This window comes from Salmo trutta, chromosome 11, assembly GCF_901001165.1.
Source record: "Salmo trutta chromosome 11, fSalTru1.1, whole genome shotgun sequence".
NCBI lineage: Eukaryota > Metazoa > Chordata > Actinopteri > Salmoniformes > Salmonidae > Salmo > Salmo trutta.
In genome coordinates this window covers 4,585,159-4,611,762 of record NC_042967.1, presented here as the reverse complement: position 1 = coordinate 4,611,762, position 26,604 = coordinate 4,585,159, and the positions used below count along the sequence as shown (strand labels likewise).

The following is a 26,604-nucleotide window of genomic DNA, read 5'->3' as shown; positions in this document are numbered from 1 at the left end:
GCACACAGGTGGTACCAGTGAGTGGACTAGTTCGTTTTGCATGGACCGGTTCCCCAGGTGGGTGGCTATTTAATTTAGGGCCCAATGAAATGGTCTACAATGTGCACACCCCGCCCATTGATACAAGGTAAACGTTAGGTGGAAAGATTTGTAAAAAAAATAAAAAATAAATGTTAACAAAAAACGGTGAAATCAATTGTGTTCCTGACGTTTAATTCTAAGGCGAAGAACTTTGATTGGGAAGGTTGTGGCTTGATAGCTACGTTTGTCATGTTACTTTCATTTTTTAAGTAAAAGTACATGTCCCAGTCTGATAGTCGGATGTTGAAGTTGTCAAGGTATAGTAGCCCAAGGAAATTGCGTCAGTTTTTCCTCGACATATTGATAAAGGTTGGTTGATTGTATGGCTCATTAATGAACTAGCTATACGAGCATAATAAAGTGTATTTTTATTGCAAAACTTGAGTTGATCAGCTGCTCAAGGCATCGACTCTCGGTCGACGGTCGTTAGCGCCGAGGTGGATCCGCCTGTCATTGTCGTGAGTGCGGTGTGTGATGCTGCACTTTAGCGCCAGGCTGTGCTGTGTTGTTAGGCCGCTAGCGACTTATTGTTGATTTTGCACTGACAGTGCTAAATGTGTAAAGTGTATAGTCATTGCAAATTGTGTAGTAGTAACTAGTATCCCTCTAGCTTCATGCCAAAGTTTGGATGGAAACGTTATTGCTCTTATCGTCTTGCTCTCGACAAGACTGGCTATGCCGTTAACGTTAGCTACTGTAGCTAGTTTAGCTAATGCTACCTGTTTAGCCTATCTAGCACGACGTTTGCAGGCTAGCTAGGAAGCTAAGTCTTGTTAACATCACTAGCAGCAGTTGGTCTCCAACAACTTATCCAGCTTAGCTAGCTAAGTTGCTGATATGACTTCCTATATCAATTTACGCAATATGATACTGTTAACCAAAGGTAGGCTAGTGTCACTGATGGGACATCGGGTGTTGACTGCTGATTGTCGCCCAAAGGCCGGTAGATGGCGATATCGAAATTACTCTATCGTCATCTTCCGGCCTTTGGGTTATGCTGATTTGTAGTGACCGTCGAAACTGTTCAGACTTGACACTGACAGCATACGTGGTCTTCTAGTATGTGTCCCAAGTATGTATGGATTAGTTAGCTAGTAAATAGTCTGTAGATTTTCCCATGCCATTTCCAGGTTGTCTTACTGTTTTTCATCTCCCTAGGCTCCAATCTACTAGCCTACTGTGGAGGCTCAGACTGTCGTAATGTCGGAGCCCAAGGCACTCACCCCGACTCCGGCTGGAGACACATACAAAGGATGGCTATTCAAATGGACGAATTACATCAAGGGCTACCAGCGACGATGGTTTGTCTTGAGCAACGGTTTACTATCCTACTACAGGTAAGAAAAAGTTCTGGGACATTGTAAAGTCCATGGAGAATAAGAACACCTCCTCCCAACTGCCCACTGCACTGAGGATAGGAAACTCTGTCACCACCGATAAGCCCACTATAATTGAGAATTTCAATAAGCATTTTTCTACGGCTGGCCATGCTTTCCACCTAACTACCCCTACTGCATTCAACAGCACTGCACCCCCCACAGCTACTCGCCCAAGCCTCCCCCATTTCTCCTTCTCCCAAATCCATTCAGCTGATGTTCTGAAAGAGCTGCAAAATCTGGACCCCTACAAATCAGCTGGGCTTGACAATCTGGACCCTTTCTTTCTAAAATTATCTGCCGAAATTATTGCAACCCCTATTACTAGCCTGTTCAACCTCTCTTTCGTGTCGTCTGAGATTCCCATAGATTGGAAAGCAGCTGCTGTCATCCCCCTCTTCAAAGGAGGTGACACTCTTGACCCAAATTGCTACAGACCTATATCCATCCTACCCTGCCTTTCTAAGGTCTTCGAAAGCCAAGTCAACAAACAGATTACCGACTATTTTGAATCCCACCGCACCCTCTCCGCTATGCAATCTGGTTTCAGAGCTGGTCATGGGTGCACCTCAGCCACGCTCAAGGTCCTAAACGACATCGTAACCGCCATCGATAAGAAACATTACTGTGCTGCCGTATTCATTGACCTGGCCAAAGCTTTTGACTCTGTTAATCACCACATCCTCATCGGCAGACTTAGTAGCCTTGGTTTCTCAAACGATTGCGTCGCCTGGTTCACCAACTACTTCTCTGACAGAGTTCAGTGTGTCAAATCGGAGGGCCTACTGTCTGGACCTCTGGCAGTCTCTATGGGGGTACCACAGGGTTCAATTCTTGGGCCAACTCTTTTCTCTGTATACATAAATGATGTCGCTCTTGCTGCTGGTGAATCTCTGATCCACCTCTACGCAGACGACACCATTCTGTATACTTCTGGCCCTTCTTTGGACACTGTGTTAACAACCCTCCAGACGAGCTTCAATGCCATTCAACTCTCCTTCCGTGGTCTCCAACTGCTCCTAAACACAAGTAAAACTAAATGCATGCTCTTCAACCGATCGCTGCCTGCACCTGCCCGCCCATCCAGCATAACTTCTCTGGACGGTTCTAGCTTAGAATTTGTGGACAACTACAAATACCTAGGTGTCTGGTTAGACTGTAAACTCTCCTTCCAGACTCACATCAATCATCTCCAATCCAAAGTGAAATCTAGAATTGGCTTCCTATTTCGCAACAAAGCATCCTTCACTCATGCTGCCAAACATACCCTCGTAAAACTGACCATCCTACCAATCCTCGACTTCGGCGATGTCATTTACAAAATAGCCTCCAATACCCTACTCAACAAGCTGGATGCAGTCTATCACAGTGCCATCCGTTTTGTCACCAAAGCCCCATATACAACCCACCACTGCGACCTGTATGCTCTCGTTGGCTGGCCTTCACTTCATAATCGTCGCCAAACACATTGGCTCCAGGTCATCTACAAGACCCTGCTAGGTAAAGTCCCCCCTTATCTCCGCTCACTGGTCACCATAGCAGCACCCACCTGTAGCACGCGCTCCAGCAGGCATATCTCTCTGGTCACCCCTAAAGCCAACTCCTCCTTTGGTCGTCTCTCCTTCCAGTTCTCAGCTGCCAATGACTGGAACGAACTACAAAAATCTCTAAAACTGGAAACACTTATCTCCCTCACTAGCTTTAAGCACCAGCTGTCAGAGCAACTCACAGATCTCTGCACCTGTACATAGCCCATCTTTAATTGAGCCCAAACTACTACCTTTTCCCCTACTGTATTTATTTATTTTATTTATTTTGCTCCTTTGCACCATATTATTTATATTTTAACTTTTAACTTTCTTCAAACTACAAATCTACCTTTCCAGTGTTTTTCTTGCCATACTTTATTTACTCTGCCACCATGGCATTTTTTTGCCTTTACCTCCATTATCTCACATCATTTGCTCACATTGTATATAGTCTTGTTTTTTTTCTACTGCATCATTGATTGTATGTTGTTTTACTCCATGTGTAACTCTGTGTTTTTGTATGTTGTCGAACTGCTTTGCTTTATCTTGGCCAGGTCGCAATTGTAAATGAGAACTTGTTCTCAACTTGCCTACCTGGTTAAATAAAGGTGAAATAAAATAAAATAAAATAAAGAATGGGCGAGATGGGGTGGCATGACATAGTGTTATCTGTTACAGAGGATGCAAAGAGATACTAACAGTTACCAGAAATCTTTGCTGCCTGCAATTCAGGGCCATTCCTGCTTGTGGGCATTCCTGCATCTGCAGGAACCCCTCTTTATACTTCTATTGGTCCATTTTTAAGCTAGGACTCCAGTACACAGGCAGGGTGCTCCAGTACAGTAGGTGGCGGTAATGCACCATAACATTGGATGCCAACTGCCAATAAACCCCACAGAAGAAGAAGCGGGGGGCGACAACGTCGATAGCTAGCTAGGACAAAGGTAGACGGTGTCCTTCGCCTCTGCCTGTATGGCACTGTTTTCCCGCAGTTCTGTTAACGACGGCGAGGGCAGGTGTTCGACAAGTGGGAGTGAAGGACGCTGTCTTCTAGCTAGTTAGTTAGCTAGCTTGGACTCCGGTACACAGCAGGCGGGATAAGTAGCAAGCTAGCACACCAGTAGACAGTGTACTGCACCCCACCTTTTGGGCACTGCTTTCCAGCAGTTCTGTTAACAACGGCAAGGGCAGGTGTTTGTGCCAGTGGGAGTGAATGACACTGTGTTAGCTAGCTTGTTAGCTAGGAGGACTCTGGTACACAGCAGGCGGGGGCAACACCGGTAGCTAGGTCCTAGGGTACCGGTAGACAGTGTTCTTAGACCCTGAATAACTCTGATAATACTTTTATTTACCCTTTTGACCCACATTTGAATCGCCTAGACAATCAAGGGAAATCCAAAATAACAAAAGTGTCACACAAGCGTGAAGATGTCGTGCTCGAGGTGGGGGCGTTCCTGCAGATGCCGTAATGCCCCCATGCAGGAACGTCCTGAATTGCAGGCCGCAATCACGCGTTAATGGAAAAATCTAGAAGAATGTCATTGTTATCCAGGGATATGGCTACAGTCATTTTCCCACTGTCAATGTATAAACGGTTACATTATAGCTGTGATTTGCTCTGTGTTGTGTTGACATTTCCCCTGCACTATAAGGTGAATACAACTTGCTCCTTTATATCCCTATCATGAGTTTTGACTATGGCGCACAGTATCATAAAGAAATTGAAGCTAGAGGTCATCGTGGAGTCCCTGTTTAACTCTTTGCCATTTAATGGTGTCACAATATTGCATGACTCATCTTCGTTTTGTTTGCAACAAAGACGTGTGTCTGAATGCTTGGCCTGTTTTCGGCCCTGTGGGGGGAGTCATCATGTCTTCATTGGGCTGTGTAATATGAGTCGTGTTTGAGTTTTGGAGACATGTTGCTGTGTACCATTCACCTCCCACTACAAGCTTGCTGTGTGTGTTCTGTGAACTACTGTTTGCCTAACAATTTAGAATCCGGTGATAAGCACATCCAACAATTCACACACTTCATGTTCCTCTCTCTGAGTCTTGTTGTTTTCTCTCAAATAACTTGCCAAGAGTGCATTTAGCGAGACATTTGCACAAAGGTTTTTGCAATCATGCAAAATTGCCAAACCAGAAACGTTGCAATATGAAATGTTTTTCCAACACTAGGCTAGATTGTCCCCGAGATAGCATAGCTGTATTGGGCAGATTCCATATGAACAAATTAGTTGGGCAACAATAGCCAATAGTCCAGACTGGACCATCAGTCAGCTGGTTTCTATTGCCACGCTTCCCTGTAATCTGAGTATTGGGTCCATCCCTCTTTGCTGGTGTAATCCATAATGGTTCCTGGTTAAACTGGTTGTAATCAGAGACCTTTACTTAGTGGAATGTAAAATAAAACAATGTGGAACAGAGAGCATTGTTGTCCAAAATTAGGTTACTCAATTTTGCTCCAACTATCCTAAAGCTTCCTCAGTCTGAACATATTCCCTAACCTCTTTCCCTGTTTTTGGTGTTTGCAGAAACCAGGTAGGCGTAATTTAAGTGATGTCTTCATCTTGGCTTCCAGTAGGCTTAGAAAAGCTTCTGCCGTATTGCTTCCTGTATGGTTCCTTCAGATGAGCAAACACTGAAGAGGATCAGGTTAGGGGGCTAGGAGTTGTTTTTGGACCAGCCATACAAGCAGGAGTTGGAGCTGGTTTGGGAGTTGGAGCTGGTTTGGGAGTTGGAGTTGGAGCTGGTTTGGGAGTTGGAGCTGGTTTGGGAGTTGGAGCTGGTTCGGGAGTTGACCCTAGTTAAACCCACCCCTTTCTCTCGCTCTGTTTCTCCCCAGAACCCAGGCAGAGATGGGCCACACGTGCCGGGGCACCATCAACCTGGCAACAGCCAACATCGCGGTGGAGGACTCGTGCAACTTTGTCATCTCCAACGGCGGAGCGCAAACCTACCACCTGAAGGCCAGCTCTGAGGTGGAACGGCAGCGCTGGATCACCGCCCTGGAACTAGCCAAGGCCAAGGCTGTCCGCAATCAGGCCGAGTCTGGTGAGGGAGGGAGAAGAGGAAAAAGGAGGAGGGAGAGGAAGGGATTTGTCTGGTTAGAACAGTCTATGATGGGTACAGTCAGAGGGTAAGGGAAGGAGGGTTGAGGGGGGTGTCTGAGTGGACTGTATACTGTATGTGTTTGTTCATGTTTCTTTGAGAAAGAGGTGGTTATGGAGAGAGAACATGTTGTTTTCTTCTCAAAAATTACAGTTTACTGTATAACCCCCAGTTAGAGTGAGAGGGTGGGGCTATTATTCTGACATAATGTATTTATTTTTCTTCATGTACTGTACCAGTCAAATGTTTGGACACCTACTCATTCCAGGGTTTTTCTTTATTTTTACTATTTTCTACATTGTAGATAACATGGAATCATGTAGTAACCAAAAATATTTGAGATTCTTCAAAGAAGCCACCCTTGCCTTGATGACAGCTTTGCACACTCTTGGTATTCTCTAAACCAGCTTCATGAGGTAGTCACCTGTAATGCATTTAAATTAACAGGTGTGCCTTGTTTAAAAGTTAATTTGTGGAATTTCTTTCCTTAATGCGTTTGAGCCAATCAGTTGTGTTGTGACAAGGTAGGGGTGGTATACAGAAGATAGCCCTATTTGGTAAAAGACCAAGTCCATATTATGGCAAGAACAGCTCAAAAAAGCAAAGAGAAACGACAGTTCATCATTACTTTAAGACATGAAGGTCAGTCAATCCGGAAAATTTCAGTGCAGTCGCAATAACCATCAAGCAATATGATGGAACTGGCTCTCATGAGGACCGTCACAGGAAAGGAAGACCTAGAGTTACCTCTGCTGCAGAGGATAAGTTCATTAGAGATATCAGCCTCAGAAATTGCAGCCCAAATAAATGCTTCACAGAGTTCAAGTAACAGACAGATCTCAACATCAACTGTTCAGAGGAGACTGCAAAAATCAGGCCTTCGTGGTCAAATTGCTGCAAAGAAACCACTATTAAAGGACACCAATAATAAGAAGAGACTTGCTTGGGCCAAGAAACATGAGCAATGGACATCAGAGCGGTGGAAATCTGTCCTTTGGTCTGATGAGTCCAGATTTTTGGTTCCAACCGCAGTGTCTTTGTGAGACGAGGAGTAGGTGAACAGATCTCCGCATATGGGGTTCCCACCGTGAAGCATGGAGGAGGAGGTGTGGGGGGGCTTTGCTCATGACACTGTCTGGGATTTATTTAGAATTCAAGGCACACTTAACCAGCATGGCTACCACAGCATGGCTACCACAGACTATCATTTGTTTTTCAACAGGACAATGACCCAACAATGAGTCCTTCAAGACTGTTGGAAAAGAATTCCAGTTGAAGCTGGTTGAGCGAATGTATGAGTGTGCATAGCTGTCATCAAGTCAATGGGTGGCTACTTTGAAGAATCTAAATATTTGTATTTGTTTAACACTTTTTTGGTTACAACATGGTTCCATATGTGTTATTTCATAGTTTTGATGTCGTAACTATTATTCTACAATGTAGAAAAAGAAAGCACCCCTGGAATGAGTAGGTGTCCAAATTTTTGACTGGTACTGTATATTATAGTGTGTGTGTGTGTGTAACCCTTTCCTTTCTCTTCTTCTCCAGACGACTCTGGTGATGAGTGTCCCACGTCACCCCCTACCTCGGGACAGGGAGGAGGGGCACGTAACTCTAACTCAGAGGTACAGTCCACACTACGCACTCTGGGCAGCAAGGTGGAAGACCTGAGCACCTGCAACGACCTCATCGCCAAGCACGGCTCTGCCCTCCAAAGGTCAGAGGTCAACCCATCACTCTCACACAAACCTTACAATAAACAACTGGTTGAATCCCCATGTATAGACACCGATAGTAATAGAACAAGATAACTTTGCCCACATCCATAGAACACATCAATGGATGCAAAAAGCTATTGTTCTGTTCTATCCTTACAAGCACATAGTAACTGGTTGGCCAACTAAGGGCTAAGATTTTGTTATGGACCAGATATTTGTTTTGGTTGCAAAGGAGTCTGAGTGAATAAACAAATTACATTGAAAAGGGATGGGTTGAAGGGACTGGTTGACTCTCCTTGGCTGTGCCTCTGTCCTAGGTCCCTGTCAGAGCTGGAGGGGGTGCGGCTGGGAGGCGACACGGATGGCAAGATCCGGCAGGTGACGGAGAGAGCCACGTTGTTCCGCATCACCTCCAACGCCATGATCAACGTACGTGTTATTGTTTTTGTCGTGTGCAACGGCGACACTGGTTTACAAAGCGTTGTACATAGAATACAGTCAAGGTGCAATAATTTAGTAAAGACCTCGTTCTAGCTGAAGCCCACCGTACGAGCCATCTGTATCTTGACTGTTACACAAACATTTAGAAGGCTTTGTGGTACAGTATGAATGTTCTAAAAGCGTTTCCCTGACATTCCTCTGTTTCCCTAACGTTCCCCCCCCCCCCCCCCCCCAGGCGTGCAGTACTGTTTTTGGTGTTTTTATAAAATGTTCCTCTAACCTTTCCCTAATGTTTCTCCCCCCAGGCGTGCAGAGACTTCCTGTCCCTGGCCCAGGCCCACAGTAAACGGTGGCAGAAAGCCTTGCATTCAGAGCGGGACCAGAGGATAAGGCTGGAGGAAACATTGGAGCAGCTAGCCAAGCAGCACAACCACCTGGAGAGGGCCTTTAGAGGGGCCACCGTACTGCCCCTCTCCCAGAGCAACCCCGCCTTGGACAGCAAGAGTAAGGCATCACCTCTGACCCCGAATGATCTGTTGCATTAACTCTTTGACCCCTGAACTTTATCCCCTTAACTCCAAACTGGCTGTTAGCCTGCTAGTTAAGTCAACCACTGAATCTACAACCTGCTCTCATTCATAATATTTTGTTTTCTCCTCTCAGGTTCGGGCTCAGCAAAGGGTGACGCGAGCGACGAGGATGACGAGAATGAGTTCTTTGACGCTATGGAGGACCCGGCGGGGTTCATCACTGTACCGGCCGACCCCAAGTATCATAGGTCAGCACGCTTCTCGCTCTTTCTTTCTTTCCCTCGCTCAAACCTCTTTTTATCAATATAAATGGCATGCCATTTTATGAGCGATTTTTAAACTGAGCTTTTAGAAGGCAAATTGTAATTGGTAAAATGCATTTCTTTCTCTCTATATACATCTCTGTTTCTTTCTCCTCCACCCAGAAGATCAGGAAGTAACGTCAGTGGTCTCAGCACTGAGACTGGAATTGATGACCAATCAGTGAGTCTGTCACTGTTTTTATTTTTTTTATTTTTTATTACTTGCTTTACGGTACATAGGATGTCCCTTGAAATAAAAAATGTGTTTGTGTTCTGCCCTCTTTTTTTTTGGCCGCCCACAGCTTTGTGACGAGCAGTCGTTGGGGTCCAATCCGGAGTCGCCGCAGTCCCTGGAGGTTGAGCCAGTGAGGAAGAGGCGGACCAAAATCCCAGACAAGCCCAACTATTCTCTGAACCTCTGGAGCATCATGAAGAACTGCATCGGCAAGGAGCTCTCCAAGATCCCCATGCCTGTAAGAAACACGTGTGTGTGGTTGTGTGTGACTATAGACTATTGCAGCACACCCTAACCGTTGCTTTCAGCTCTGTGCATTGTATTGAACGAGGGCAATCGGGAGAGAAAATCTTTCTGGAATGAAATGCATTGACAGGTAACTGCCAAAATAATGGAAACGCACTACTTGAGTAAATTAGGGATACAAAGTATAATTGAAAGCAGGTGCTTCCACACAGCATGGTTCCTCAGTTTTTTAAGCGGTTAAGGAGCATAGGGGGTTTAAAGTGTGTGTGAGACGGCGTTTTCCATCAACAAAACACCGAATGCTGGAATGTTTCATGGAACGATGGTGTTGTATCCCTCCAATAGAGTTCCAGAGACTTGCAGAATCAATGCTAAGGCGCATTGACACTTCATGTCAGTGTTTCCTTTATTTTGGCAGTTATCTGTATTTTTCCCTAACCCGTTCCATTCTAAGTTTCCTTTCTCTCCCTCTTTTCTCCCCTTATCTCAGGTGAACTTCAACGAGCCAATTTCCATGCTCCAGCGTCTATCTGAGGACTTGGAGTACTACGAGCTCCTAGACAAGGCAGCTAAATGCCAGAGCTCTCTGGAGCAGCTGTGCTACGTGGCTGCCTTCACCGTATCATCCTACTCTACTACGGTCCACCGCACAGGGAAACCCTTCAACCCCCTATTGGGGGAGACCTACGAACTGGACCGGCTGAGGGAGAGCGGCTACCGCTCACTGTGTGAACAGGTAAAAAGGGAGGGGGGGACAGGGGAAAGACTAGTAGGAATGAGAGGGAGGGAGGGGGGTAATGGGGGAATGCCTGGTTGGGAAAGAGAGGAATTGGAAAAACAGAAGGGGGAGTGAGGGCTACAGGTTCAAATGGCTAAGAGGGAGGGGGGCAGAGAGAGAGTATTAGAGAAGAAGCTTTGCATTCACAGTGGCTATATGTTTTTAAAACAATACACATTCAATAAACCACAAATTGACATCACAACAATTTGATCGTATCAATCCGGTTTATTGCAACTAGGAGACCCCTCCAGAACAAAAGCAGAGAAGGCCCTTAAGTACTAATCTCACAGCATCACATGTTCTGTTAACACCAGCCCGAGAGGCTTGCAGGAAGTCACAGCATCAGCTGCTACAGTGTCACAGATACATTATCACTGTCCTCGAATCCAGTCTGGCGTCAAACATTAACCATAACATTCAACACTGGCAGACATTCGATACTGGCAGTTAAACAGGTCAAAGGTAAGAAGATAAGTACTTATAAACTAACAAGTGACAACTACTTAATTAGACATATTACTTAAACATACAGTACCAGACAAAGGTTTGGACACCTACTCATTCAAGGCTTTTTCTTTATTTGTACTATTTTCTACATTGTAGAATAATTAACACTATGAAATAACACATGTAGTAAACAAAAAGGGGTTAAACAAATCAAAATATATTTGAGATTCTTCAAAGTATCCACCCTTTGCCTTGATGACAGCTTTGCACACTCTTAGTATTTTCTCAACCAGCTTCACCGGGAATGCTTTTCCAACAGTCTTGAAGGAGTTCCCACCTGCTGAGCATTTGTTGGCTGCTTTTCCTTCACTCTGTGGTCCAACTCATCCCAAACCATCTCAATTGGGTTGAGGTTGGGTGATTGTGGAGGCCAGGTCATCTGATGCAGCATTCCATCACTCTCCTTCTTGGTAAAATAACCCTTACACAGCCTGGAGGTGTGTTGGGTTGTTGTCCTGTTTGCAGCAATTCAACCATGAAGGCCTGATCCACACAGTCTTCTCTGAACTGTTGATGTGTCGGTTACTTGAACTCTGAAGCATTTATTTGGGCTGCAATTTCTGTGGCTGGTCATTTTAATGAACTTATCCTCTGCAGCAGAGGTAATTCTGGGTCTCCCTTTCCTGTGGTGGTCCTCATGAGAGCCAGTTTCATCATAGTGCTTGATGGTTTTTGCGACTGCACTTGAAAGTTCTTGAAATTTTCCAGATTGACTGGCCTTCATGTCTTAAAGTAATGATGTCGTTTCTCTTTGCTTATTTGAGCTGTTCTTGCCATAATATGGACTTGGTCTTTTACCAAATAGGGCAATATTCTGTATACCCTCCAACCTTGTCACAACTGATTGGCTCAAACGCATTAAGGAAAGAAATTCCACAAATTCACTTTTAAACAAGGCACACCTGTTAATTGTAATGCATTCCAGGTGACTACCTCATGAAGCTGGTTGAGAAAATGCCAAGAGTGTGCAAAGCTATCAAGGTAAAGGGTGGCTACTTTAAAGAATCTCAAATATAAAATATATTTTGATTTAACTGTTTTGCTTACTACATGTTTCCATATGTGTTATTTCATAGTTTTTGATGTAGGCAAGATGCAGTAGATGGTATAGAGTACAGTGTATATACATATGAGATGAGTAATGTAGGGTATGTAAACATTATATAAAGTGGCATTGTTTAAAGTGGCTAGTGATACATTTATTACATACATTTTGTATTATTAAAGTGGCTAGAGATGAGTCGGTATGTTGGCAGCAGCCACTCAATGTTAGTGATGGCTGTTTAATGGCCTTGAGATAGAAGCTGTTTTTCAGTCTCTCGGTCCCCGCGTTGATGCACCTGTACTGACCTCGCCTTCTGGATGATAGCGGGGTGAACAGGCAGTGGCTTGGGTGGTTGTTGTCCTTAATAATTTTTTTGGCCTTCCTGTGACATCGGGTGGTGTAGGTGTCCTGGAGGGCAGGTAGTTTGCCTCTGGTGATGCGTTGTGCAGACCTCACTACCCTCTGGAGAGCCTTACGGTTGTGGGCGGGGCAGTTGCCGTACCAGGCGGTGATACAGCCCGACAGGATGCTCTCGATTGTGCTTCTGTAAAAGTTTGAGGGTTTTTGGTGACAAGCCGAATTTCTTCAGCCTCCTGAGGTTGAAGAGGCGCTGATGCGCCTTCTTCACCACGCTGTCTGTGTGGGTGGACCATTTCAGTTTGTCCGTGATGTGTACGCCGAGGAACTTAAAACTTTCCACCTTCTCCACTACTGTCCCGTCGATGTGGATAGGGGGCTGCTCCCTCTGCTATTTCCTGAAGTCCACGTTCATCTCCTTTGTTTTGTTGACATTGAGTGCGAGGTTATTTTCCTGACACCACACTCCGAGGGCCCTCACCTCCTCCCTGTAGGCTGTCTCATCGTTGTTGGTAATCAAGCCTACTGCTGTAGTGTCGTCTGCAAACTTGATGATTGAGTTGGAGGCGTGCATGGCCACGCAGTCATGGGTGAACAGGGAGTACAGGAGAGGGCTGACTTCCTGAGAACGCACCCCTGTTGGGCCCCAGTGTTGAGGATCAGCGGGGTGGAGATGTTGTTACCTACCCTCACCACCTGGGGGCGGCCCGTCAGGAAGTCCAGGACCCAGTTGCACAGGGCGGGGTCGAGACCCAGGGTCTCGAGCTTAATGACGAGTTTGGAGGGTACTATGGTGTTAAATGCTGAGCTGTAGTCGACGAACAGCATTCTTACATAGGTATTCCTCTTCTCCAGATGGGTTAGGGCAGTGTGATTGAGCCGTCTGTGGACCTATTGGGGTGGTAAGCAAATTGGAGTGGGTCTAGTGTGTCAGGTAGGGTGGAGGTGATATGGTCCTTGACTAGTCTCTCAAAGCACTTCATGATGACGGAAGTGAGTGCTACGGTGCCATTTGTAATTTAGCTCAGTTACCTTCGCTTTCTTGGGAACAGGAACAATGGTGGCCCTCTTGAAGCATGTGGGAACAGCAGACTGGGATAAGGATTGATTGATTGATTGAATATGTCCATAAACACACCAGCCAGCTGGTCTGCGCATGCTCTGAGGACGCGGCTGGGGATGCCGTATGGGCCGGCAGCCTTGCGAGAATTAACACAGAGAGGGCAATCGATGAGTAGTGGTACCTCTAGAAACAGCCAGTTAGTCAGAGAACTGTCAGAGAACTGTCAAGAGTTCCAGCGCTGTCCATCACCTGTGGTGCTGAAACGTTCCCTTCTGCTGTAGCACGTTCCAATAGTACGCCACATAATACCCATAAAACCACGGAAATGGTTCCAATGGTTTTTCCGCCATTCATTTTTCACATTGTGTGTTTTACAAAAAAATGTAATTAACTGTGTTTTGCGTGACGTTTTGATAGCTGTGAGTTTTATCAATATATATTTGCCTCAATTGACAAAAAAAACTTGCTATGCAAATTATTGATAAAGTTACCTTGTCCGAGAGATTTTGCGGTTATCAAAACGTCACGCCATGGTAAGCCTACACAAACCTTATGAATTAGTTCTAAAATCCCAATGGAAAAATGAATGTTCAAAAAAACAATTGGAACTGATTTCCGGGTTTTATGACTCATACTGTGGTACTCAATTCCCTGGGAGGAAAAGAGAGGAAAACATTGGCTATTATTCACACACTTACACTTACATTTTTACATATGTTGTTTTTAGCCCAGCACAACCACATCTGACTCAAGTAATCGGCTAATCATCAAGCCATTAATTAGTCGAATCAGGTGTTTTTAGTGCACAGTTAAAAATAAAAATGGTACCCTGTGGGTCCCCAGGACCGGAGTTGGAAAACACTGTGCTTAGTGACTCGTAATATCGCCCTTCCCAATCCTCCTTCATCCAGGTGAGTCACCACCCGCCTGCAGCGGCTCATCATGCCATCTCAGAGAGAGGCTGGACCCTCCGACAGGAGATCTCCCTCGCCAGCAAGTTCAGGGGAAAATACCTTTCCATCATGCCTCTGGGTAAGGCAGTGTGTGAGGACTGATAGCTGCCAGCCAACGTTTCCATCGCGCTCATTCTTTTGTTTGTTTAGTTGGCGTTTGACATGTTTACTGTGGTGTAATCGTGTTCCACAGGCTCTATCCAATGTATGTTTGAGAAGAGCAACAATCACTACTCGTGGAAGAAAGTCACTACAACCGTACACAACATTATTGTGGGCAAATTGTGGATCGACCAGGTAAGAAAAACATCACACACGATGGCTATATCTGTTACTGACATTATCATGCCACAATCTTTGGAATAGACAGATGCAGAACCTACTGTGGGTGTTAGGAGATTTTAGACCAATTCCAAAAAACATTCAACATTTATTATGTTGATCTACACACACAAAGAATTCCATTCTCTCTCTTTCTGTTTTTCTTAGTCGGGCGAGATAGACGTGGTGAACCACCGGACCGGCGACCGCTGCCATCTGAAGTTCGCCCCGTACAGCTACTTCTCCAGAGACGTGGCCAGGAAGGTGACTGGTGTGGTGACAGACAAGGAGGGTAAGGCCCACTATGTGCTGTCAGGGACGTGGGATGAGAAGATGGAGTTCTCCAGGGTGATGCAGAGTAATAAGGGCGAGAACGGCACCGAGGGCAAACAGAAGACCGTCTACCAGACGCTCAAAGCCAAGGAGCTCTGGAAAAAGAACCCGCTACCGTGAGTAGAGTGTGGATGAGGGCACTTTTTTTTTTTTTTTTGCTGAAAAGGTGCAGCGAAGGTAAAAGACATTTGGTGTGTCAAAGAACACGTCTTTTTCAATCATCTCACCTCTGTTGTTTGGTCTGTCTCTTTCATGTGTCCCTTCTTTAATTCCCATCCTCTCACTTCCTCCCATCTGCAGTGAGGGAGCAGAGACCATGTACTACTTCTCGTCACTGGCGCTGACGCTCAACGAGCCCGAGGAGGGCGTGGCGCCCACCGACAGCCGGCGACGGCCCGACCAGCAGCTGATGGAGGCGGGCCGGTGGGACGAGGCCAACGCCGAGAAGCAACGGCTGGAGGAGAAGCAGAGGAGCGTCCGCCGCGAGAGGGAGCGAGAGGCCCAGCGTGCAGCCAACCTGCCTGAGGAGGGTGTAGAAGGGGTGGAAGTAGCAGAGGACGGTGAGAAAGAGGGAGGGGCGAGGGGAGGAGGTGCAAGAAGGGCTACATCCCAGTTTATCTCCTTCCTCCCAAAGTGTTCACTTGTTGACTTTCCTGTACTTATTTGAAAGGAAATGACTGGTATAAGAAACATGGTGGAGACACCCATGTCTCACCAATCCATTGTTTGAAGTAGTAAACAAGTGCACACTTGAGGATATTATTGGGACATGCCCAAGATGGGAGCAAGATCCATTTCCTGTGCTTGTGAGTAAGCAAGTACTCCCCATTTAACTTGAATGAGGAGTCTGGTCTCTTTGGCTTCTATTGTAGTTAGAGAGAGGAAAAGGAGATGGAGGCAGGTCGGAGGAAAGACAAAGTGAGTGTGTCGTCCCAGAGCTGTCTGTGTTCATAGTCTACCTGTCTGTCCCTTTCTCCTCTTGTATATATCTGTCTGTCTTTCACACGTTTGTCTGTCTCTCTCTGTCCCCCAAGCTGTCATTGAGGACTCTTTCATCACTGACTCGCCTTTGAAAAGCAAGTACTCCTCTCTTCCCCCTATTGTCTCACTCTACCTTTACTCTCTCACACACACACACACACAATCTGTTCCACTTTTCACAAGGTAGGTAGGTGTATGTAATTCCTCTGATGATCCATCATCTCATCATATCCCGCTTTCTTTATTCATCCATCCTTGGTTTGTGCTGTGTTCAGCCGATGCAGTGGAGATTGGTACGGAAGCGAGCCAGGCTTCGGACGAAAGCAAGTACCACAAACTCCCCCCTTTCCTCCGTCCATCTGTGTCCTTGTAGCACACTCCTTCGCTTTCTCCACTCTTTAGATCTTATTCCCTCTCCTTCTGACACTTGATCCTTCTATCACTTTCCGTTTTAGTGTGTGCGTGTATACAAAGGTAGTTAGCTAGCTTTTTTTGTGACGCAAATATGCTAGTCAATCAATACCAGGGTCGTGTTCATTAGTGCACACTGCAGCAAAACGTTTTGCAACGAAACAAGTTTCTTATTTGACAAGTTCAGGTAGTCCCTCGCTGTTTCGGGAGGTTTTTCTACCTAAGGTGTCTAGTGAATACGACCCAGATTTCCAGGCTATGCCTAGAAATGACTTATTATTGTGCTGTGAAATTCACATTTGAATTCTAATACTCAAGAGGAATGTTTTAAATTGATATGCAGAAATGTCCTGTGGTAGCAAACAGCTCAGTAGCGTAGTTAAAATAGGCTAGCTTAAATTTCACATCACACCAGTAAGCATCATCATATATTAATTAGATTTATTTGGTTAGGTTGTAGGTTCTTCCCCCCCCCCCTCTTCTTTTCATAATTTCATTTCTTTCTTTCAATTTTTCATGTTCCTCTCTCCCCCTTCAGCGGACCCCGACGATTCTCCACCTCACACTCCAAGCAAGTAGCCCTCTACTCTATTCCTCTCTATATCACTGTCTTTCTATCCGCACACTCACAATACTCATCTGGCAGTCTTCCCCTTTGCAGCCCCACATGGTCCGCCCCTCTCAGAGTATCAAAGCAAGTATTCATTGTTCGGGACACACACAAACACCATGATTTAATTCTCGCACCTTTTTTAGATACATTTTCCACATCATCCGTCCCTCATATCTTTCCATTTGCCCCCCCCCCCACCCTCCCAGTGGATGACATGGAAGGTCATTATGGAGCTGCTGTCAAAAGCAAGTAACACCAGTGCTGTTCTTTCTCTCACTCTCCTTCTGTCTCTTTCTCTGTTGTTATTTGTCTGTAGTTTGTCTTCTTCCTCTTAGAAGCTCTAGTAGTTGCAGCATAACTTGGTTGAGAAATACTAGTTCCCAAAGTCTTACGGTGTTCGTGTGTGTCATATCTTATAGCACTAGAAATAACTCTTAACTATTGTAGCTAGACACCACCATACTGCTGCAATGTTGTCCTTGTCATCCTATTGTTCTAATGTTCTGCTTCTCCAGGATCATACCAAAGAGGGGTGAGCCAATACTGTCATGATCATTGCTCAAGCAGTGACTGAAAAACCCCTGACCTCATCCTTCTTTTATATGGTCTTGATGCAGAAGTGCCTTTCCCAAAGCTTCCATGGCAGGTCCTCAACATCTATGGTTCTTTCAATAGATTAAATGGCTTTCTTTTTCTCTTGTTATTTCCGTCAGGCGTCCACCAGGACAACTATGAGTCGATGTGGTTCGAGCGGGCCGAGGACGCCGTCACGGGAGAGTCCATGCACGTCTACAAGGGGGGCTACTGGGAGGCGAAGGACCACGGCAGCTGGGACATGTGCCCTGATATATATTGATTCCCCCCCCCCCCCCCCATCAGCGAATTGTACTAACCCAGGCATTTGGAATATGGAAGGCCACAAGCCGCCCTTTTTTCCCCAATTGAAGAAGGGGCAACCTGGGCATTGACCCTGTTTAACCCCAACCCTCCCTCTTTCAGGATAGATTTTGGGTTGTAATGCCCCCTACCTCTCCCCTATCACTCTCTGTGGGGATGGTGTGCACAGGGGCAGTGAGACCCTGCAGCACAGTGCAACCGGACAGGGGGACAGACCTGCTTTCTTCTGCCTTCATCTTCTGGGTAGGGTCAAGTTTCTCCTAGATGCTGATCTGAGGTCTGTTTTGCATTTCCCACCATTGTGGGAGCCGAAGCTGATCCTAGATCTGTAGCTAGGGAAAACGTCACACCCGACGCTTCATCTTCACTACAATTAGATATCTCCCTTTAGATCCACTGGCAAGGCCTTTGTCTTTCTCTCCGTCTCTTCCTTTGCCGCTCTCTTTCTCTCACACTTCATCTCTTGCTATGTTAGTCTGTGGAAAAGACTGGGGGCAAATAGGTGGTCTGGTTGACAGATTCTAGCGATGTAACACTATCGAACACTAACTCTACCTTGTTCCTCTTCCAAAGGATATGGACTAAACGCATATGGACATGAACAGTATGTGAAGAGGGGGGTTATAATAGCAATGGGTTGGTGCTTATGTCTGCTTTGAGGCTGCCAGATTTTCAAAGCTTTACAAATGCTGTTAAGAGGTGTGGGTGTGTCCTCTAGAACTTGGTGACATCACATTAGCTCCTCTGCTGCTTGGCACATGGATAGTTTGGGCTTGGAGCCTGTTATCCATCTCAAAGCAGCGTAATTGTCTAAATGAAGGATGTATCGCCATAAAATACTATTTAAACAGTTCCTACTACGCCCTACATCCCAAAGATAACTTCCGCCTCTTCCAACAGCAAAACAATCTAGGGTAGCCGTATAGTTTTCTTTATTAGGGTTAGTGTGTGAAGCAGACTTGATCATAACATATTGGAATAGTGGCCTAGTAATTTACTGGGTGGATATGTCCAAAATAGCACCCTGTTCCCTATATAGTGCACTTCTTTTGACCCCCTATAGGCCGTATTCAAAAGTAGTGCACTATAAATTAGTGATTCAGGGTGTGAGGTCACGTCAAGAGATTACTCGTAATCTACATGAACTAAAGTGTGTGTGTGCCGCACTAGTACAGAATGTGAGCTTGCGTTCCAAAAATACATCTTATTTTCAAGTGTACTTAATGTTTGAGGAAAAACGAAACAGACGTTTGCTCATATTTGTAGATATCAAATGAAGTAATTAGTGCTATTAATAATAGTGATTGTGTTTAAGGTCAGAGAGAACTCCCATTTTTTTTTCCTTTTAAAACTGGATTGTCCGTTAAGTCAATTTGTTTGATCACTACCGTGTTGTCCCAATCCCTGTACAACATATGATCCAACAGTTTGTTTGCACATAAGTTACACTGCTGTGAAGACCATAATGGTAAAAAAAAAAAAAAAGTACACAACTTGCTTCACAAAAATATCACTATCAAAAAACCATTTGTCCGTTGTACCAGAGTTTATACTGGACCCATCTTAAGAGGTAAATTAGTCATACTGCCATATTGTTTACGGTCTGTCTGTCTTTCACTGTCTTTATTAATTCCGTCCTGTTTCTCTATTCATACTTTCCTGTTTTTATGCCCATTCATTCTCTCTTATGGATCGTGTGGTCAGTGCACTGTGGTGCTCTGAGTGTAACAGCATCGCAGGGTGATTGTAATAAAGCCTGACTGGAGAAGTGCACACTTGCTTTATAACTTTGTTCCTCTAATGCAACACACTAAAAAGTGGGCAAAAAGCATAATCTAATGGCCCACGACAAAGTTTGGGATGTGTAGCACAATTTGGTTTGTTTAATAGAACATTGCATTACACTCCAGTAAACACAAGTTGAGAAGAGTTCAAGATAAGAATTCTTCCAGCTCATGTTTGGATTTCCACAAAATAGAGGTAGGAGGCACTTTTTGCATCTGCAATGCTCCACAGAAAGTTAATTGTTTTGAAAAGGTTTGCTGCTCATGCTCTCCAGTTCCAGCAGCCTCTCACAGTGATCTCACCATGTCGTCCCTAGGCACATCCAAAAGTATTGGATAGATTACCCGGAGGAACTGCAACACCAGGTCTGTGTGTAGCAGACGGAGCAAGCCCCTTTTCTGACTGGTTCTCATATCTACATGGGGTGCTTCTGAATGTCCCATCAGTCAACTTGCGCACTCCCTTTGCCACCTTTCTGTGCAGCTTTTGGGTTCCTGGGCTGTGATTTCTGCAGCATGGCGAGTGTGTCCCTCTTCTTAATCTTCCTCAGCTGTTTCTTCTTCATCCTCTTGATCTTCGTTGTGTTCCGGATCTGGGATGGAAACGTCACAAAAAAAAGCTCTTAGCCTGGGGCCATATGTATCAAGCGTCAGAGTAAGAGGACTAATTTAGGATCATTATTGCCTTTTAGATCACAACATGTACATGGGGGAACCTGATCATAGAACAGCACTTCTACTCTTGACAATTGACACACATAGCCCCTGAAGTCAGCAAGAGATCTGCCTGGCTCACGTAGGTTAGAGTGAGAAACAAAGACTCCATTTGGGATCACGTGGGGCTGTGTGTGACTTACCACTTGCACAACTTCGGCCTTCCTCTCATTCTCAGCTCGCCTTTTCAAGTTCTCCTCATGCCGCTTCCTCTTTTCCTGTATGGGACGAAAGATACCCAAACAATTACATCATGAGGGGATGCCTAAACAATCCCAGTTGCACTGCCAACCTCTGTGTGGTCCATATACTAATGCTGTGTTAAAGAACTGGGAACTCAAAAGTACGAGATCAAGTCACTATATCAGTGAGCTTCAGGTCGGAAAGAGCGCTGACCCCCCTCCCGAGTTCCCAGTTGTCTTGAACGCACTTAAGTCAGATTATAGTTTCCAGTTGTTTTAAACGCAGTTTAATCACTACTTCTTAAGATGTTAGTGCACTCATATGAACTGGTGACACAGACCTCTTTCTCCCTGGCTTTGTCCTCCTTCAGTTGCAGGGAATATTTCTTCACCAGCTCCTTCTCTCGCTTGGCCGCCATCTTCTCCCAGGAGGAGCACAGGGGCTTGTCTCTTACAAGAGCCGAGAACCTGAAACATTTCATAAACAATTTATGGACACCATAGGCACAGTGTTTGCGTTGGCTGGGCTGACTAGTAATAGTTTTCATATGCATGCAGTTAATATATTGTAGGCTATTGCAACTTGCCCCTATATGCCACTACTGACCTTTGTTTGTTGCGGTCTTTCCATACCCGTCCGGATTTCGGTTTCCCCAAAGGTATCAGGTGAAGTTTCTCATTTGACTCTGAACGAGTCCTCTTTTTGGCTGTTTTATTTGAGCGATCCGGAACCGTCTCCATTGGTACGGGGCCAACCTTGTTTTCCTTCTCGGTGCAATGTGACACAGCTGGAATAAATGTACCTAATGATTTCTCTACAGGTTTGTCTGATTTTGGGTATGCCTCAGCTGTTGCCAATGCATTTGATTTGGACTCCCTGCTTGGAAGTTTTTTCGCACGAGCCTCGTCGGCAACGGGTTCCACGACTACAACCGCTGGTTTGGGTTCCGTCTGGTTCTCTGCATTCTCATTCGGTAACTCTTGAATGACAGATTTCCTTGTTCGGCGTGTTGGAGTCTTCGGTACTTCAGAGTCAAGATACACAGCTGGGGTCCGTACTCTGCGCCCGCTACGAGTCCGAGTCACAACGGGAGGAGGCAACTCGTCCTCCTCGGCATCCAGTCCTTCGTTTAGTGTTATTTTGTCACTTGTCGACATGTTGTCAAAATGATATGATGGCGTGACCGCAACTAATCAATACATATGTTATTTACAGACCTTTAGAAACGACAACCTGGGGCCTGTTGCACAAAAGTAGAATTAAGACATCCGGGATAAATGACTCAGCTGAGCTCAATGAAGCCAAAACATGTGCGTCCAGGCTTAATTGGTTGCACAAAGACCAAGCCAGGATGAGCAGACACGGATTCATTAAGCCAGGTGAAACCAATCCTGGATAGGTGCGCGCTCACGGCTCACTCAAATAGACCCCGCCACAGATCACAGATTAACTGATTTACCATGGCAACTAGAGCCGCGTACTTTTCCCCGTCGGAAGCACAAATCCTCATGGAGGCATACGAGGAGGTAAAAGATATAATTAAGAAGAAAGGCAACACCGCCACAGTGATAAAGCAAAGAGAAAAAGCGTGGCAAAGTATTGCAGACCGCCTGAATGCGTAAGTAGTGCACAATTACACAGTCACCGCTCCGCTGAAACATCACAATTACAATTCAAATATTTAATTCACATCTCCAAAAATGCAGTTGTACTGTAATTATGAAACGGTTAAATTTTTAATTGAAATGCACTGCAGATATGAGTGAAATTGTGTAAAGTAACTCCATCACACTGTATAAAGCTATGATAGATTCTTTGATATTTTTACTGAAAACAAGACAAAAATACCAAGTAATTTTTTGCAGTGTGACTCCATTAAATGTGTGTGTGTGTGTGTGTGTAGATTAAACATGAACGGGCCAAAACGGACATGGCAGCAGGTCAAAATCAAATACAAGAACATTCTGCAGAATGGTATGGTCCCTGACTAATATTTAACAAAGCACAAGCATATATTGTACCCAGAAGGTGCCTGCTCACACATTGTCTGTACTGTTTTAGCAGTGAAAAAGAATACCCACAGACAAGGCACGGGTGGTGGGTCACCAAAGGCTGACCTTACCCCAGCAGAGGACATGGCCTTGGAGCTAAATAAAGGCAGGCCCGTCTTAGAGGGGATCCCTGGGGGGAAAGAGACGAGCATAGGTTCCTCCCAAGATGCCACCCGCTTCATTCAAGGTATGTCCTTCCATCTCTACATGGGATACAACCACATTCATATTGAATCAATTTGGACTGTCTGACTTTGGTTTACCTATTGCCTTGCAGTGTCTGGCAGCACTGTGTTCCTGTTAGAGCCACCAGCACAAGCACCAGACGATGCTGATCCAGTGAGTACTCCATCAAAGGCATACTGTAGGCCTGGCATGTCTTGTCTACTAGCTTCAATATGAATCCGATTAAATGTGATAGGGTGAAGGCCCCAGTGCAGCAGCAACAGCACATGATGGAGACGATGATGAGGAGAAGACCATCTCTCTGGATTCCAGAAGGCATGAGGTATCATGTTAAGACTGTGAAAGTACTATTTACTCTACAATGGTGAGGAGTCCTCATCAAAATCAAAAAATCTAATTTCTTTTACAGGACCCAGATGCTATACAGTGGGAAAACCAGCCTGGCAACATAGTGCGTATTAATAAAAGGACACCACATCCTGCCAAATTCCAGCTGCGCTAATTGTATTGTGTTCACAGAGCTCACAAGCTATCAGAAAGTTGTATGGCAACCACCTCCGGCGCCAAATAGAACTGGCAGACATAGACATTCAGTACAAGAAGAAAAAGATGGAAAATCTTGCACTGGAGTCCGAAATAAAAAAGAGGACAATTAGGAAACTGGACCTTGAAATAAAAAAACTTGAGAGGGAGGTGAGATATGCCTTCAATGTACACTGTATGCTAACTGTAACACAAATGTATTAATCATTATTTTTCTTTCCTCCCCCAGCTCCAAGAAGATGACACAGCTCAAAATAAAAATTAGGTATATTCTCGTAAAGTCAAGTGAGCCATGACATATGAGCTCTTATTGTGAGCACACAGGACGGTGGCATCTTTCTAAGGTTTTTTTTATTTTCCCAGCAATCAGTACAACCAAGTCATCGTTATAAGGCATCGCCCTCTTTTGCCCACCCCCCCAGCACCAGGTGTGGCCACTAGCCTATATGAAGGCCCAAAATTGTGTGTTCCTTTCTGCTCTGACAATGGCATGCCCATTCGTGCGAGATGTGGTGGATGAAGAAGCACTTGTGCTGAGGAGAGCCTTCAGGCGAGAAAGGGTCTTCAGGGACCGGTTGGACCCACTGGCCTTCCCTGATGACCATCTATATGAAAGATACCTGATGCCATCTGCAGAAAACCTGTATCTATGCAGACTACTGGGTCCCAGGATTAAGCACCGCACTGCACGGAGCCATGCACTGAGTGTGGAGCAAATGGTTTGTGTGGCCTTGCGCTTTTTTGCTAGTGGAGCCTTCCTGTACTCAGTGGGGGATGCAGAACAGCTGAACAAGGCCACAATTTGCCGCACAATAAGGAGTGTGTGTCTGGCTATCAAAGCATTAGCAGATGTCTTCATCTCCTTCCCTGGCCACAGAAGACTCTGTGGCATCAAAGAGGAGTTCTATAGGATTGCAGGTAAGAGGATCTACAAATTACAGGAAAACTGTTAACACATAGTAGGATACTCATTACTTTGTGTGACAGGTTTCCCCAATGTCATTGGTGCAGTGGACTGCACACACATAAGGATAAAAGCCCCCTCAGGTGCCCATGAGGCCGATTTTGTGAATAGGAAATCCTTTCACAGCATTAATGTTCAGGTGAACATAACTTTTTGATATTGTCCATTGACGAACACTCTGCATTGCCAGTGATGTGCATTGATTGGTGTAATATTCCTCATCTTATGATTTCAGATGGTCTGCAATGCTGACTGTGTGATCAGCAATGTTGTGGCAAAATGGCCTGGCTCAGTCCATGACTCCAGAATCTTTCGGGCCTCTGAAATCTATCAGTGCCTATCACAAGGTAAGCCACACAACCCCTATTTATAACCATCATGGCTGTGTCAAGAATATCACTGTGTTTATGAGGTAGTAATGATGAGATTTTGTGTTGACAGGTGAATTCTCTGGTGTGTTGCTGGGAGACAGGGGGTATGGCTGCCAGCCTTTTCTCCTGACACCTTTCACAGACCCCCAGGAAGCACAGCAGGCCTACAACCATGCCCATGCCAGGACCAGGGCCAGAGTTGAAATGACCTTTGGCCTCCTGAAGGCACGCTTTCACTGCCTTCACAAATTAAGGGTCAGCCCTGTTAGGGCATGTGATATTACTGTGGCTTGTGCTGTCCTCCACAATGTGGCCTGCCTGAGGAAGGAGAGGGCCCCCAGAGTGCCACCAGCCATGGACTGGGACAATCCTACAATCTTCCCTGATGACGACAGTGGTCGGCTGCTGAGGGACCAATATGTGTTGAATTATTTTAGTTAGTATGTGTGCTTTCAATTTTGGTTAAATATGTCCTGCGGTGGCAGAGGAATTTGGGTTTTTTTGGGTTCGTTTTTTTACGAATTTGGCCTCTTATGATGTTTGTGCGGTATACTGTGTGTAATACAAGGCTGCAGGGAGGCTACTGCATCCATTCATTTGTCTGTTCAGTTGATGTGTATGGATTTGTCCTGCATTTATTTTAGTGTGCAGACATGCAGGGTGTGTTATATACAGACCTTTGAATGTGTATGTATCATTTTGTATAATATGCTTGGATTCTGTGCTTTCCATCTTGTAGTCACTGTGACTTCAGTTTCGAAAGGAGCTGATGGTTTACCTGCTTTGTTTTGTCCTTATTCAATAAAGGAACATAATGTTACACATTGTGTTTTTATATTCATATGGAATGTGTATTTGTTTATATGACAGAGTACTAGGGCCACACTGAAGAAAAAGGATAAAGTCATAAATTTATGAGGCTGGTTCTTTCTGCAGAAAAACTACATATTGTTTTTACAGTTTTGATACTTATGACAATGTGATACTTAATATTCTGGCACATCAGCATGTCTTTGTTTATGAAACCATACTGAAGTACAATTTCACGAAATGACCCACATCTGTCATTTTAACAACTGTCCTCCTTTAAAACAACCGGTTACAATTTTATTACTTGTGTTTTTTTCCCCTCTGTGGCCCTAATATTCTATCATTTTATATATAGCCTTATAGTCTATGGGAAACTGTAAATTATCTAATGATAGCAACATAATCTAAAAATTATTTTTTATCCAAAATCATTGAAATTAATGATCACAAACGTTTAAATAATGACAGTGGGTCTAGTTATATGTGATAATGTATAGTGAGCAGTGAAATAACTATTGGTTTCCATTTGTGGTGACTGCTGACTGACATTAGGGATGAGATTAAATAGATCCTGGAATTTAGCCTGGTCTGGAGCAGGCTAGCTCCACAGAATAAATCTCCATGGTAATTTATACCATAACATATCCTCCTGCCCCCTATCCATCTTTAGTGCAACCGGATTACGGATCAATTGAGCCAGGATCACCAACATATCCTGGTTTAATCCCTTATCCTAGTTTTGTGCAACAGGCCCCTGAGCAGAGTTTGGAAGCCCACGTGTGTGTTTATGATACTACCACCGAGGGAGAAGAGATGACAGGAAGTACGAGCATACAGTTTGTGCCTTGGGCAGTCCATGAGACTGCCGCCTACCGGTAAGGCGGTGGTACTGCCACAACACGTCGTCACATAACCTCGCCAACTTCCGCATCTCGTTTGTTGACGTTTTAGTCATTGTCAGTGCATCACGACATTCAAACGTGGCTTGCTCATGTTGGGTTGGAGTTGTGCTATTGTGTTCCCTGTTTACAAGTACACTTACATAGTTCATTTCGTAGTAGCTTAGTCTGAATTCGTTTGAGAAAAAAACCAGACACATACAGCAAGCTAACGTCAGAATTCAAGCCTCCTTTTGGAATGCACTTAATTTGAATGATGTTTAGGT

General features: G+C 45.0%; 2 protein-coding genes across 11 annotated transcripts; one reads left to right on the top strand and one right to left on the bottom strand.

The window, feature by feature from the left end:
* On the top strand, positions 1 to 19,606 carry LOC115202123 (oxysterol-binding protein 1). Of its 10 annotated transcripts, none has more exons than XM_029766023.1 (18): positions 1 to 338; positions 1,240 to 1,418; positions 5,834 to 6,042; positions 7,648 to 7,816; positions 8,135 to 8,246; positions 8,564 to 8,762; positions 8,922 to 9,036; positions 9,214 to 9,271; positions 9,393 to 9,563; positions 10,062 to 10,307; positions 14,236 to 14,356; positions 14,471 to 14,574; positions 14,767 to 15,047; positions 15,232 to 15,491; positions 16,862 to 16,894; positions 16,985 to 17,017; positions 17,143 to 17,181; positions 17,650 to 19,606. In XM_029766023.1, the coding sequence occupies exons 2-18, from the start codon at positions 1,282 to 1,284 to the stop codon at positions 17,790 to 17,792; spliced, it is 2,430 nt and encodes an 809-aa protein (XP_029621883.1). In that variant the 5' UTR covers positions 1 to 338; positions 1,240 to 1,281; the 3' UTR covers positions 17,793 to 19,606. The 10 variants fall into 10 exon arrangements, with proteins under 10 accessions (XP_029621883.1, XP_029621888.1, XP_029621882.1 ...); XM_029766028.1 differs by having other exon boundaries at positions 1 to 390; positions 9,217 to 9,271; XM_029766022.1 differs by having other exon boundaries at positions 1 to 390.
* A 3-nt stretch (positions 19,607 to 19,609) lies between these two features.
* Positions 19,610 to 26,216, bottom strand: LOC115202124 (coiled-coil domain-containing protein 86-like). The gene is made up of 5 exons (XM_029766033.1): positions 26,194 to 26,216; positions 21,121 to 21,747; positions 20,855 to 20,981; positions 20,475 to 20,549; positions 19,610 to 20,210 (listed from the first exon to the last, which is right to left on the bottom strand). The coding sequence occupies exons 2-5, from the start codon at positions 21,669 to 21,671 to the stop codon at positions 20,061 to 20,063; spliced, it is 903 nt and encodes a 300-aa protein (XP_029621893.1). The 5' UTR covers positions 21,672 to 21,747; positions 26,194 to 26,216; the 3' UTR covers positions 19,610 to 20,060.
* Positions 26,217 to 26,604: the final 388 nt, after the last annotated feature.